The 15,343-nt window shown below is 45.1% G+C and overlaps 1 protein-coding gene across 4 annotated transcripts in view; it reads left to right on the top strand.

The window, feature by feature from the left end:
• CRACD (capping protein inhibiting regulator of actin dynamics) overlaps nucleotides 1-15,343 on the top strand; it is a 174,142-nt gene that overhangs the window by 132,687 nt on the left and 26,112 nt on the right. For all 4 annotated transcript variants that reach the window (XM_087874926.1, XM_087874924.1, XM_087874925.1 and 1 more), the window contains 2 exons: nucleotides 10,048-10,212; nucleotides 13,661-13,729. In XM_087874926.1, coding sequence (XP_087731052.1) covers nucleotides 10,048-10,212; nucleotides 13,661-13,729 — 234 coding nt within the window. The remainder of the gene's footprint in view (nucleotides 1-10,047; nucleotides 10,213-13,660; nucleotides 13,730-15,343) is intronic.

The following is a 15,343-nucleotide window of genomic DNA, read 5'->3' as shown; positions in this document are numbered from 1 at the left end:
TCCAGCTTGTTTCTCCCCCTCATTCTTCTTTCATATACTTGTATTTTTTTTATTCTCAATTCATTTTTTTCTGAATGACCACATCACTTCAGTGCAGTGGTGGGTTGCCCCCAGTTCGGACCGGTTCTATAGAACCGGTAGTAAAACTGGCGGGAGGCTCCGCCCCACTGACCCTGATGTCATCAGAAGCGATCTGTGCATGTGATCCCGTTGGGCATGCGCATGCGATCCCGTTGCGAACCGGTAGTAAAGGTAAGTAGAACCCACCCCTGTTTCAGTGTACTTGTTTCACACCTGTCACTCCTTTAGTCATTCAATCAGCGTTCCAAGTAATGCACCCATAGAAAGAAGAACTCTGAGGCAGATGGATTCCTCAAAGAACAATTTATTGGATACATCATATTGGCACAACTGGTGAAAACCAACTCTGAAAGTTCCTGCAGTTTTCACCTAATTAAAAAGTGAAAGTTCCCCCTTCCCCCTCCTCAGGTCACTGGTCACATTGTCCAATAGAGGTGCTGGCAGGTTGCTTGGTTACTCCACTCCTCCTCTTTTCATTCACCTGCTAGAGTGACCTTGGTTCCCACAAGAAAACTTTTTATTTTGACTGCAAAGCCGAGCTCTAATTTTCCCCCTCCCTGTCTCCTCCTCTGCCTTGTGGCAACCATGATGCCTCAAAAATGGCCTCAGCCAGGTTCACTTCAGAGTTGACACTATGTTCGTTACGCATCCATACATTCTTGACTATATCTTTTCTTGTTCTGCAATCGCACTTTTCAAACAGCCATTCCCATTGCAGTCCACTTGCTGTATTGTCTACCATACTGTAGGCTTGCTGTATTTTGACAGATTAAAATGAGCCCATCCATTTTCCCATCTCAACATTTGACCAACCTACACAACATCCATCCAATAAATCCACCTCTTTATATTCCAGAACAGGCCTGTGAATAAAACTAATCTTATTTCAGCCTCTGACGTAAATAGCAGACGTGCATTGACAAATAACTCAATAGGGTGTCTGACATTTGCTGTCTACCATCAGAAAATTAATTTTTACCTCACAGATTACAAGCAAACCCAACCAGAAATGTCACGGCCTTTCATGGACATGTGAATAGACTCTTGTATTGCATTAATATTTAGAGTGTGTTTATTTATTTATTTATTGTTTATTTATTTAGACGCGGTGGCTCAGTAGCTAACATGCTGAGCTTGTCGATCGAAAGGTCGGCAGTTCAGCTGGTCGAATCCCTAGTGCCGCGTAACAGGGTGAGCTCCCGTTACTTGTCCCAGCTTCTGCTAACCTAGCAGTTTGAAAGCCTGTAAAAAATGCAAGTAGAAAAATAGGGACCACCTTTGGTGGGAAGGTCACAGCATTCTGTTAGATTGGCGCAGGGAAAAGAAGACGCGATTCAGCAGAGGTCCATTCAGCACTTTATTCAGCTCATGCGGAACTGCCGGCTGAGCTGCTGAGCCCTCCTTATATACAGCTCCGGCAAGCTAGCTGGCCAATGACATCCATTTAAACTTCCCGCCGGTGGATTAGCCAACCACCGGTGGATGCCCATATAAGGACACAACACCCCTCCCCTCCTAGTTCTCAGACTGTCAATCCGTGGCCGACGTAGGTCATGTAGTTGCGCAGGTAGGCGGGGTGTCTAATAGCCCTACTTGACCTGCGTGGTTCAGTTCTTGCTTCATTGTTGATCCGGATGGGTCGGGCTTCTGCCCTCTCCCGTTCCCGATGTGGAATTGTCTGGAACTCAGCCATTGAGTGCGCTGGGTCTGGCCTAGCATCTCCGGCTGGGTTTGTTGGATTGTCCTGCGGGTGGCGGAGTCCCTCTCCCTGGCCGGGATGATGGAGATTCGGCCGCTGCAGTTCGCCTTGGACCCGGGCTGGGCAGCTGAACCGCGGTAGGTCCTTGGGTTCTTTCCTCCCTTCTTTGGCTTGCGCTCCGGGCCCCTGGCGGACTGTCGTGGTGGGACGTCCCTGCAGCTGTGGTTGCGGTTGATGCGGTGTTTGTCGCCGGCGGACCCTGCCGGGCTGGTGGTGCTCAACCCTGCCGTGGTGGTGTAGGCCTACCTCGTCGGGGTGGTGCAGGCCTACCTCGTCGGGGTGGTGGAAGTCTACCTCGCTGGGGTGGTGTAGGCCTACCTCGTCGGGGTGGTGTAGGCCTATCTCATCAGGGTGGTGGAAGTCTACCTCGCCGGGGTGGCACAGGCCTACCTCGTCTGGCGGGTCTTCCTCAACTCCCCTCCACCTTTTCTGGAGCTGGTTGATGTGACGTCTGCAGGTTTGTCTGTCGTCTAGCTCCACTTCGTATGATCTCAGGCCGATCACTCTCCCGATCAGTCCTTTCAGCCACTTTGGATGGTCCTGGAAATTTAGCGCGAAGACCGGATCTCCGATTCCGAGAGTCCGTGGCAGCTGGGAATTGTTTTGCTGGCACTGCGGATTGTACTGGGGGTGTAGCCGATCCAAAGGTGATCGTAGTCTTCTCCCCATCAGGAGCTCTACCGGGCTCTTCTTTGTGGTGGTCTGCGGAGTGATGTGCTGGGCGAACAGGAACTTATCAATTTTCTCCTGCCAGTCTCCTGCGCCCATTTTGGCGAGTGTGTCTTTGGTGAGTCTCACCATTTTCTCCGCTTGCCCGTTTCCTGCCGGCCTGTAAGGGGCGATGAGGGCATGCTTAATGCCCAGCTCTGCTAAGAAGGCTTCCATGGTCTTGGAAGTGAGCTGGGGGCCGTTGTCCGAGACCAGGACGTCTGGAAGGCCATGCGTGGCGAGCAGCCGGTGGAGTGCCCTGATGGTGGACTCTGTCGTGGTGGTGGGCATCGCGACTACTTCCATCCATTTTGAGAAAGCATCCACCACGATAAGGAGAGACTTGCCATCTATTGGTCCTGCGAAATCGACGTGTATTCTCGACCAGGGGCTGCTGGGCGTCTCCCACTGTGCTGGCTGAGCTTGCAGTGGCGCCGGTCTTGCCTCCTGGCATGAGTCACATCTGGCGATCCATTCCTCAATGTCCTTGTCCAGCGTTGGCCACCAGACATAGCTCTGTGCCAGGGCCTTCATCCTGACGATGCCAGGATGCCTGCTGTGCAGTGTCTCTAAGGTCTGCTTCTGTAGGGTGTGGGGAATCACCACCCTGTTGCCCCAGAGAATGCATCCTTTCATTGTGGAGAGTTCTTGTTTCCACACGAACGGACTGAACTCTTCGCCCACTCTCCCAGTTGGCCAGCCCCTCAAGATCCAGGACATGACTTGCCTGAGTGTTTTTTCTCTTTGGGTGTGCTTCGCCACGGTGGTGGATGAAACTGGGCACAACTGGTCATCATCAATATGGAACAGTCCGAGAGTGGGTGCCGGGTCTTCCACTGGCTCTTGGATGGGGCATTTGCTGAGGGCATCGGCATTGCAGATGGTCTTGCCAGGTCTGTGTATCAGCTTGTACGAGTAGCCTGAGAGGAAGATGGCCCAGCGTGTCATCCTGGGCGACATGTAGGTGGGCGTTTGTTTGTCTCCTGCAAGGAGTCCCAGTAGTGGCTTGTGGTCCGTCACAATGGTGAACGCTCTTCCGTATAGATATTCATGGAAGTGCTTGATGCCAGCTACGATGGCCAAGGCTTCCTTGTCCAGCTGGCTGTAGTTGCGCTCAGTTGTGGACATTGTTTTAGAACAGAAAGTAATGGGAGCTTCTGATACGTTCGGAAGTTGGTGGCTGAGGATAGCCCCTACTCCATATAGCGAGGCATCACAGGTCAGAAGCAGGGGGAGTGTCTCATGGTACTGCATGAGGACACTGTCCGAAGAGAGTAGTCTTTTGATGTTCCGGAAAGCTGCCTCTTCTTCTTCTCCCTATTTCCAAGGGATCGCCTTCCCTAAAAGTCGATGGAGCGGCTCAGCAACTGTGGTTTTCTGTTTTAAGAAGACACTGTAAAAGTTCAGTAGTCCCAAAAAAGCCTGAAGCTCTGCTTTGTTTTGGGGGGCTGGAGCTTCGTGAATTGCTTTTACTTTACTTTTGGTGGGGTGGATGCCTTTGCTATCAATTAGGTAGCCCAGGAACTCGACCTCCTGGACCCCGATGATGCACTTGTCTCTCCTGACTCTTAGGCCCTTCGCCTGAAACCACTGCAGGGCAAGCCTGAGCCGTTCCAGTAGTTGGGCTTCCGAGTGGCCGGAGACCAAGACATCATCGAAGTATGGCACCACCCTGGAATGCCTTGCAGAAGGCATTCCATCATCGATTGGAAAATGCCTGGGGCAGCACAGACTCCAAATTGGAGGCGGTTGCATTTGAATGCGCCCCAGTGAGTGACAATATCTGAGCCTCTGCAGTTTTTTCGTCGACTGGCAGTTGCTGGTAAGGCTGGGCCAGGTCCAGTTATGCGAATATGGTTCCACTCCCTAGCGAATGCAACAGATGTTGCACCACTGGGACTGGGTATGCGCTCTGCTGTAACGCCCTGTTAATGGTGCATTTATAATCAGCGCAGATGCGCACAGATCCATCATGCTTCATTGGGGTCACAATGGGGGTCTCCCATGCAGCATGATCAATCAGCTACAATATGCCCTGGGCGATTAATTTGTCCAGTTGGGCATCAACTTTAGGCCGGAGGGCGAATGGAACCCTGCGGGGCTTTAGCTGAATTGGAGTAATTGTTGGATCTAAATTGAATGAGATGGGTTTCCCCAAAAATGTACCTAGGCTCCCGTTGAAGACATTCTGGAAGTCCTCTAGGAGCTTGTCGAGTTCGCTCTGTCTGATCTGATTAATCCCGCCAATGGTGAGCCCTAGAGGCTTGAACCACTCCACTCCAAGAAGAATTGGTCGGGTCTCCTTGACGACTGCGATGGGTAGGTCTCCGGAGAAGTCTTTGTAATGGACTCTGAGTTTGGTCCTTCCCAGGATTCTGATTGGATGGTTTCCAAAATCCACCAATTTCGCTTGCAGCGGCTTGAGGTGGCTTTTGGCAATCTGCGGCTTGAGTTTCTTGAGCTGAACCCAGTCTATAATAGAATAGAGCGATCTGGAGTTGATCTCCATGGAACATGGTGTTCCTTCCACGTGGACGGTCACATGGAACTTGTTGGATCCCTCAGCAGCGGCGTGCGCTATGGTGGTCTGATTGACCCCTCTGCTCTTCGTGTAGCCTTCTCCCTCGCGCCTGGGGTATTGGGACCGTCTGGATGACCTCTGGTTCTCGCGGTCGCGGGTTCTGGGAGCCTCCATGACCAGTTCTGTCGCTCTGCATGCCTCGGCAATGTGGCCCTTCCTCCTGCAATGCCTGCAGGTCGCATCCCGCCAGCGACATCTGGCGTGCATGTGATCCCCATTACAGCTGGCACAGCATTCCTCTCGTCCACCATCTTGAGGGTTTTCCCGCCGTTGGGGTCTGAGAACCTTGTGGACGGCCATTTTGGCTTCGGACTCTGACCCCGTGGTGGTCTCGTCTGATGATGGTTGGGGGATCTTGTGGATCCCCTTAGACCTCCTCATAGCGGCTGCTGCTCTCTCTGACGATTCTGCAGCTGTAGATTCTTCGATCACATCTCTCAGTGAGACCTTCTTACGACTGAGGAGTTTCTTCTGGACAGAAACTTCCCTCATCCCGAAGACGATCTGGTCTCTCAGTTGGATGTCCACGTTCTCAAACTCACAGCTGGCTGCGATTATCCAGAGCGCAGATACGAAGTCCTTAACAGATTTGCCGTCCCGTTGATTCCACTGGTGGAAATCAAACCGGTTGGCCAACGGGGTGCTGGTTGGAGCGTAATGCTCTTGCAGAACTTCCTGTAGTTCGGTCCAAGGCATCAGCTCAATGTTCTTCAGTGCCACGAGATCCATGGCCATTTCCAGGACCCCGGAGCCACAGTGAGCCAGGAACAGGGCTCGCTTCCGGTTGTCGTCCAGGTCAGTGAAGCCGCTGCCCACCAGGAATTGTCTGAACCGGACCATGAAGGACTGGTTAGGATCGAACGGAGCCAGCGAGATCTGTGGTCCAGACATGGTTCTGTGGTTCAGTTTCAGTGACTTCGCTCAAGTGACTCAGCTCTTGGTAGATGGTGGCGACTGTGCCACGAGGTATGCTGTCGGTTCTTTTGTGTCCTTCATCGCCAGTGTTAGATTGGCGCAGTGAAAAGAAGACGCGACTCAGCAGAGGTCCGTTCAGCACTTTATTCAGCTCATGCGGAACTGCCGGCTGAGCTGCTGAGCCCTCCTTGTATACAGCTCCGGCAAGCTAGCCGGCCAATGACATCCATTTAAACTTCCCGCCAGTGGATTAGCCAACCACCGGCGGGTGCCTATATAAGGACACAACACATTCCATGTGCCTTTGGTGTTTAGTCATGCCGGCCACATAATCACAGAGACATCTTTGGACAGCGCTGGCTCTTCGGTTTAGAAACGGAGATGAGCACCACCCCCTAGAGTCATGAATGACTAGCACATATATGTGAGGGGAACCTTTACCTTTATTCCTATCTCACCATAAACAAATGGAAGAACAGAAATAAAAAGATATTTTAAATTATCCAGCCTCTCAGAGATATGGAAAGAAAACTGAAATTGTTTTTAATGAATATAATTAAAACTAAAATGTTGAGGAAAGAAAGTAACCAGACACTGAACTTTCACTTTGAAATAGCCCTAAAGATTTAATTCATCACTTGTTTATTCTGATATCCCTAATAGATAGCTATGGCAAATATTCTATTGTAAGGAAATCTCAATAAAGCCAGATAAAAAACATAGTGTATTCTAGCTTGCTTGTTTATTTGCTTAGTAGCTTCATGCCTTTCAAACTCTTGCAGATTACAATACGTTTCTTTAATACAGAGGAATGCATTGAACAATTTCCTTTGAAAAGCCCATACTGTTCCCAACAATAGATCCATTCAGATGCCTTTTTCGATATTCAGAATGCTTGAGCAGGCAACACCATAACATACATACAGTAGGAGGCCCACGTTGATTTCCATCTGAAGGTTAACCTCCCCCAAAGATTTCAGTGGAATAAAAATACCATGATAGAGCTGAAGATTGGCAGAGAAATGCCTAAACCTGAAGATGCTCCAAAACAGTGCTCAAAATCACCCTCTCCCAATCTGTCCCTTTGCAATGCTTAAAAATTACCATATTTTTCAGAGTATAAGATGCACCGGAGTATAAGACGCACCTTAGTTTTTGGGGAGGAAAATAAGAAAAAAGCTGATTGGTGGGTGGATCGCCCTCCTGGAATACCTCCAATCAACTGTTCCCAGAGGTGAATTTTAGCAACAGGTTCCTTGGTTGTGAGCTCTGTGCCTTGCTTTTTTTTTCTGCCTCTGAAACTTCTCAAACTCGGTTTCAGAAAAAAACTGCCTCCAAAACAGAGCTTCAGGAAAAAAAAAAAAGGCTTTTTTTCTGAAGCTTCTTTCAGAGGCTTTTATTCTGAAGGACTATCTGTACTCTGTTCAGTCTCCTTTCTTTGGTATTGGTATGTAGATTAACCTCTTCCAATCTGTTGGTTATTGTGTTATTCTCCAGATTTGTTAGCATAGTTTGGTTAGAACCTTTACTGATTCTTCTTTTGTTGCTTGCCATATTGTTTTAGATAAAAGCGTTTCAGAGGCTTTTTTTCTGAAGCTCTGTTTGGAGGCTTTTTTTTTTGAAGCTTCTTTCAGAGGCTTCTTTCAGTCTCTGAAATCTCTGTTTGCGAGGCTACATTCAAAGTATAAGACACACCCAGATTTTCACCCTCTTTTTTGAAGGGGGGGGGGGAAAAGTGCGTCTTATACTCCGAAAAATACGGTAATGAAAGTTGTGAGCCAGGATTTCTGGAATGTTATATATCTTTGCAAATTTAAGCATTCAAATTCAAATAAAAATTCAACTTTTATGAAAGAACAAGGAACATCTCCAAAAAATGTTGTCTTCAGAAAAGAACCAGCACAGTGATGCGCTATCTTTCTCTGACCAAGAGAAAAGGAGAAAAAACACTGAGATTCTTTGAGATGTCAATTGACTGATTTTATATGTTAAGACAGATAAATAAATAAAAAAAACACCCCAACTTTTTAAAAAATCCATTCGAAAACTATTTTGTGAAACTACGGCATCCAATACTGCATAAGTATTTCTCTCAGTTTTTCCTTAATTCTTCATTCTGGACTCTCCCAAAGTGACATTTTGCATTCTTGAGGCATATTAATGTATTATTTTATCTCTTCTTAACCAATTATAAAATGCCAATTGTCACAGGTTTTACATGTGGGGAAAAAGAAATGTCAAAATAATGGGGACAGATATGGTTGTCAGAGTGTATACCATTCCACATGAAGCTTAAATACATCTAAGATAAAATCTGAAAATTCTCTAAATATCAAAGAGTTTGTGCAAGGTCCAAAATGAAGCTGCTTAGAGTGCCTTGTAATTAGATAATGCTACTGTTTTCATCCTCTGGTTCTCCAAAATTCAGCAGAGTTAGTTACAGTATTGCTCGGATTGAGGATTACTTGGTAATTTCAAGGTTATTGAATAAGTGTAAAAATAAAAAAAAAAGGGAAAATTTTGGGAGAAGAAAATGTCACATCAATTATACAGCTCTGTTGGGATGCATTCATGGATGCTGTCATCAGGAGCTCAGCTCAACATGCATGCATATACACACCCAACTAAATCTGCTTTGTTATTAGTCATACCATTTTTAAGGGTTAAACCTAGCAGGAAGCATTCCGAAACCTTGGCGTAATAGTTCTAACTGTTCTAATTTTGTATAATTTTTCATTGTGCATCTTGTTTCCTTCTGCTTAGGAGAATACTTTTATTTTGAAAAACCCATGAGATTATTCACCCTTCCATTTGAGCATTCATTTCCTATGCGTTATCACACATCAGATGACAGACAGCAAGAATGAGACCTTGCGGGAAATTTCCCTGTAATTTAGAAAATAAAAATAATTGGCAGTGTCTCCTCTCCCAGCTGAGCTTGATTCAGCTAGTAATTTGAAGATAGGAATACTAAAGTACCCACTTGCTCCTTCAATGTATTCTAACACAGTTTAATTCTTATAAAAAGTACATGTCCACCTGTTCATTCCTCTTGGTACCACTTAGAAAAATAATGGATAGGGAAGGGATTCCTCTTAAGTACCGAAATGCATTGCTGAAAAAAAAAATAACTGAAGACATCTATAAACAGTGGCTGGCAATGCCTATGGCATAATATGAGATGAAGAAACATCTACCTCAGGGGTGAAATCCAATTTTTTTTACTACCGGTTCTGTTGGCGTGGCTTGGTGGGTGTGGTGTGGCTTGTTGGGAGTGGTTTGGTGGGCGTGGCAGGGAAAGGTCACATTTGGTCACCAAAATGAATTGGTCATATTTTATGACCAATTCATGCAAAACTCCACTTAAACCTAGACTAGTCCTTTGAAACTGATAAGGCTGTATGGATGGTTGAACCCCACATTATATTACTTTTTGTGGAAATTGTTTTCTCTTTCACCTAATATTTTAATATTGATATCTCATTGTTCCTAATAGAAACGTTTATGTGTATAAGGGACGTTGTGTCAAAAAGTCAATGTGATTGTGTATCTCAAGCTGTAGTTGCTTTTTACATATGTGACCCATATAAAACTTCTTAAAAAAAGAATGGGCTTTTGTCACCTAGTTATAGCACTAGCGATAACACTTAGACTTATATGCTACTTCACAGTGCTTTGCAACCCTCTCTAAATGGTTTACAGAGTCAGCCTGTTTCCCCCAGCAATCTGGCTCCTCATTTTACCACCCTCGGAAGGATGGAAGCCTGAGTCAACCTTGAGCCAGTTCAGAATCGAACTGTTGACAGTCGGCAGAATTAGCTTGCAATACTTCATTCTAACCACTGCACCACCACGGCTCAGTGTCATCTGGACATAGGTGCCATCTTGACATTCTTGCCTGCTGCATGAATGCCCTTGATTGATAGCTAAACCCAAGCTATCTAATTAAAAACGCACTGTCCCTGCTCCCCTTTCTGATATACAATTGTATTTTGATTTTCAGCAACAGCTGGCCAAGAATATTAAATTTGGCCAACCCTCACAAATGACAGTATCTGTGAAAACACCTGGGGAAGCTAGTGGAAGTTTGGAAGCAGATGTGTTGCTGAATAACCCCATGGAGACTGTGATGCCACCGGATGTGGTCCTTCCAGAAAACCACCACAAAGTAAGTCTAATTGATGGTGAGGAGCCAGTTGCCAATCTTCTAAATGAACGAATATATATGTTTATGGAAGATGTTCGATGACATTAACTGAATGATGAATTATGCATTGCAAAGAAATCCAGCCATTTGGGAGACAGTGTGGTAGTCCTAAAGTTTTTAGGACCTTGGGTGCAGAGGTGGTATTCAACGGGTTTGGACTGGTTTGCCCGAACCGGTAGTGGAAATCGCGGGTGAGGTGGGTTCTTACATTCAAAGTATTTTATCTTTGAACTGGAAATGCCATTTAAGCCCAGCGAATGCAAAGCAGTGGTCTTTGGTGGAGACTCTTGCCTTCTAGCGATGTCCTCAGACAATTGGAAAAGAGACACAAATGCAGAACTCCTGTTATGCCAGGAAAGGGGGCTGGAGATTCCTGCTATAAAGATTAATGTAACATTTTCAGTGATTTGTCTTTATATTTTGACATTGATTTCCCTGTCATAAAGGTAAAGGTGCCCCTCGCACATATGTGCTAGTCGTTCTCGACTCTAGGGAGCGGTACTCATCTCCGTTTCATAGCTGAAGAGCCAGCTGTCAAGTTTCTGAAAGATGCCCTAATTAATTCACGAGCCATGATCCAAACTTCAAAGGAAATATAGTGATTTATTAGGAGCAACATTCCGGCAATACTCGGATGTCCGAAGAAATCTCCGTGGTCATGTGGCCAGCATGACTAAATGCCAAAGGCACACGGAACGCTGTTACCTTCCCACCAAAGGTGGTCCCTATTTTTCTACTTGCATTTTTTACGTGCTTTCGAACTGCTAGGTTGGCAGAAGCTGGGACAAGTAACGGGAGCTCACCCCATTACGCGGCACTAGGGATTCGAACCGCTGAACTGCCGACCTTTCGATCGACACATTCAGCGTCTAAGGGATAATAGCATCTATCTAATCGCTAATAACATTATGACTTTTAGAGCATTTCAAAGTACTGTACTGTTGATTCATGTAAATAGAGTTTTTACTGGTTGAAGATTCTTGTCTATGTCTTTTCTGGACCACTCTGCTGCTTTCTTTTCTCTTCCTCCTGCATTTCTTATTTTCATCTTCTCTGCTTTTCCTTCCGCACCTACTTTGCTGTTGTACATTCTCTCTCTTTCTTTTCATCCTAACCCACTTCCTAACTCTAACCCTAACTCCCTTCCATTCCTGCTCTCTTTATTTTCTACAACTTGCCTTGCGAAGCCCTTGGGACGAGGCATTACATAAGCATATCATGGCAACGTATTTCACAGTGAAACTAGAATGACATCTGCTGAAACATAGGAAAGTCCATGGAGACTTTTCAAGGCAGATAAGTAACTTTCAATTCTGCGGTCCAACGCAGTTAATATATGTTGGAAAATGTACAAAATGTTAATAAGTAATTCCCCAAAATTTATATGTTCGTATGTCCCTGCAACGGGAGAGAATTTGTAGGTACCAGTTCAGTGAGTTACAAAATTAGTAGATATAAGCTTAGGTACACTATTTATATACCGTATTTTTCAGAATATATGATGCTCCGGAGCATAAGATGCACCTTAGTTTTTGGGGAGGAAAATAGGGGGAAAAAATTCTGCCTCTGCCTACCAGGTATTCATCTGGCTACTGTCTTTAGCCTGGTCAGCTTCAGCACATTAGTTCGCTGGTTGTGGCTGCTAAGCAGCTTCAAAAGCCCAGCTGATCGTCAGAGGGAACTCCAGTGAGTAAAGCAGGCGAAGCGCGGAAGCGGTAAGACAAGGCAGCAGCTGTTCTGGATTGCCATTTTGGGCTCCACGTCCTGTGTTTTCAGCCTCCAAACATTCTGTTTGAGAGCTGTTCAAGGCTCTAGGGATCACCAAAACACATCGCCGCCAATCACTGCCCGAAAATACGATGCGCAGAGGCCAAAAACGGAGATATATAGGATTGGCACACCGTGTGTGGCCTGTGGTTTGTATACCCCCATCCCTCAGATAAATGATTGCCCAAGGATAACTTTGGGACGTGGTGGCTCAGTGGCTAAAACACTAAGCTTGTCGATCAGAAGGTCAGAAGGTCAGTAGTTCAGCGGTTCGAATCCCTAGCGCCACCTAATAGGGTGAGCTCCCATTACTTGTCCCAGCTTCTGCCAACCTAGCAGTTCGAAAGTAGGTAAAAAATGCAAGTAGAAAAATAGGGACCACCTTTGATGGGAAAGTAACAGCATTCCGTGCACCTTCAGCGTTTAACACCATGGAGACGTCTTCGGACAGCGCTGACTCTTCAGCTTTGAAACGGAGATGAGCACCGCCCCCTGAGCCGGAAACAACTAGCACGCATTATGTGGGGGAACTTTTACCTTTTAAAGATAACTGCACCAAACCTCCACATTTCTTGGCTTTTGATGAAGATCAAATGCTTCCTACTGGGGAAAACTTTTTAAAAGGTCGTTTAGGAATATTCTTCTCCAGCCAGCATGGGAGCTTTGACTAGGACTGTTTATATATTGCTTAACAGCGCCCAAAACAGGAAGAGGCTTTTAATAAAGGAAAGAAAATGAATACATGTTTTGCCTCTAGCTTGAGTTTTTAGTAGGACTGGACACTTTAAAAGAAAGAAAGAAAGATGAGAATTTGGATTATAGTGCACATTCAATTGACCCAATCAATTTTTTTAAAAATGAGAATATTTGGATTTATAATGCACAATTGACCCACTCCCTTAGATAAGTAGCACATGCATTTATAAGTAACCTTCATTAAACTCTTACTAAATTCATAGGGTTTTTTTAATAAGCCTGACTTTTTACTGTTGTTTTTTCATAGCTGTAGGAAAGGGAGGAAAAACAGAAAAACATCCATCCTTTTAGGTGTCAGCACTCCAAGCTATATTCACTCCAGTGCTAACATAAGGAAGAGAAGAGGACGCTTGACACTTCACCTACTTATTTTCCCTGAAGATATTATCCCCTAGGAGATGGGATGGGAGGGGGGACATTCCTGTGAGCTGAAGTAGTAGATATGGGGAGAGTGATTTGGAAGATGGCCAATGAGACGCAGAGAATTGGGGAACGGAAAGGGAGGGTTTGGGGTCAGAAGATCAGTGCTAACTACGATGGACTCGGGGACAAATCGTTGTGCTCAATAAATGAAAGATTTCATCAAAGACTATTTGTTTGGAAATGCAATTTATTTGAGACGACATCGTAACCTGACATTAGGCCTGCAATCCAGCTTCCTCTTTCACGATTTAAAATAGCTGGAAAAGAAGGGAACAAATCTGTTTATTCAGTCAATTTGCCCAACAAATTGAAATGGAATTAGATTAGGTATTACAACAAAACATTGTAATGGGATCTTATTATGACTGTGATATAAAAACATTTGGTGCTTCTAGAAAACATGAGTCTACAATGTATTCGAAGTTGCAATAGTTTTGTATGATATTCATATTTTTTTTTCTAGTCAGCTGTGATGCCAGATTCCTTAAGTCCCACAAGTCTGGGTGAAACAAGTCAAGACAGAGATGAGAAGGTAACAGAAATAAGACATTAGTGGCACTTCTTTCTTAAGGGCCACTTCTAAAATTGCAACAAATTACACCAAAATGTCTAATCACATTTCTTAATGGGCAACTCAGACCAGGGTTGGGTTCCAAATTCTGTTGCTACCGGTTCGCTTGTGGGCGCGCACTCGCACGCACGTGCAGTGCTTCTGCGCATGTGCAGAAGCGTCCAGGCAGGTGGGCGGAGCCTCCTGCCACAGCCGCTACCAGTTCGCACTGGATCGGGCGAACTGGTAGCAACCCACCACTGACTCAGACTGAGCTAAACTTCTACCTTTGAATCTTGAGTTGTAGGCCGCTGAGTTAAAACCATGGTATGGCTTTCAATTTTATGACATTTATCTGTCTGTGCCTGTTGACGTTCTATTGGTTCCAGTCAGTTTCTTTTGCTTAGCTATAAAGAGAACCTCAACTCTACATACTGTTCTGGGGAGCTATCAAAAGTAGATTTTCTCATCTGGTCAAACTCACAATGGCTGCCATTTTGTGACTCGATGAATTTACCCATAGCATTTCTTTGGTGAGGCATATCAGACATCAATCAGAATAGAACTGGAAGGGACCTTAGAGGCCTTCTGGTCCAACCCCCCCACCCCTCACCCCCGCTCAAGCAGAAGACCTTTTACCATTTCAGACAGGCTGTCTTGTCTTTTCTTAAAAACCTCCAGTAATGAAGCACCTACAATGTCTGAAGGTAAGCTGTTCCACTGGTTAATTGCTCTCACTTATTATTATACAGTTATTCTCAAAATTCCAAATGTCCCATGGATCAGAATTATTTGAGGATGACAGTATTACTGCAAGCTGCAATAGAAAGGATAACTGGGAGTTTAGCATGAAACTCTGCCTCAGCTTCAGTTCAGCTTCTGGTCCATAGCCATACCAAGGCATTATCTTTCCTTGGCTTCCACACTACTACAATACAGCGGAGAATGGCTATACTTCCTGGATTACTAAATTGTAAACTTTTGTTCAGGTTGTAGTCCAGATTTTTTGGGGAAAGCAAGCTTAATAATAATAATAATAATAATAATAATAATAATAATAATAACAACAACAACAACAACAACAACAACAACAACAACAACAACGTCATGACTGTGTTGCTAAGATCATTCACTGAAAATTGTGTCAGAAGTTTGGATCTGAGTACAGCAAAAACCACTGGGAACATCAGTTGAGAAAGTTTTAGAGAATGAGAAACTCAAGATCTTGTGGGACTTTAGGATTCAGACTGACAGGCACTTGGTCCACAACACACCTGACATAACAATAGTTGAAAAGAAAAAAGTATGGTTCATTGACATTGCAATACCTGGGGATGCACGGATTGAAGATAAGCAGCAAGAAAAAAATCACAAAGTACCGGGACTTGCAAATTGAAGTTGAGCGACTGTGGAAAAAGAAATCGTATGTTGTCCTGATTGTAATTGGAGCCCTTGGAGCAATACCCAAAGGGCTACCCCGCTATTTAGAAATTCTAAATTTGCTGGACTTGAACATTTTGACTCTACAAAAAACCACCTTACTCGGAACAGTTTACATCCTCCGATGATACCTTAACAGTTCCTAGGTCCTTGGTT

The sequence above is a fragment of the Pantherophis guttatus genome, chromosome 8 (genome assembly GCF_059756535.1).
Source record: "Pantherophis guttatus breed Tessera chromosome 8, ASM5975653v1, whole genome shotgun sequence".
In the NCBI taxonomy this organism is placed as follows: domain Eukaryota; kingdom Metazoa; phylum Chordata; class Lepidosauria; order Squamata; family Colubridae; genus Pantherophis; species Pantherophis guttatus.
This window is presented reverse-complemented; position numbering and strand designations above follow the sequence as displayed.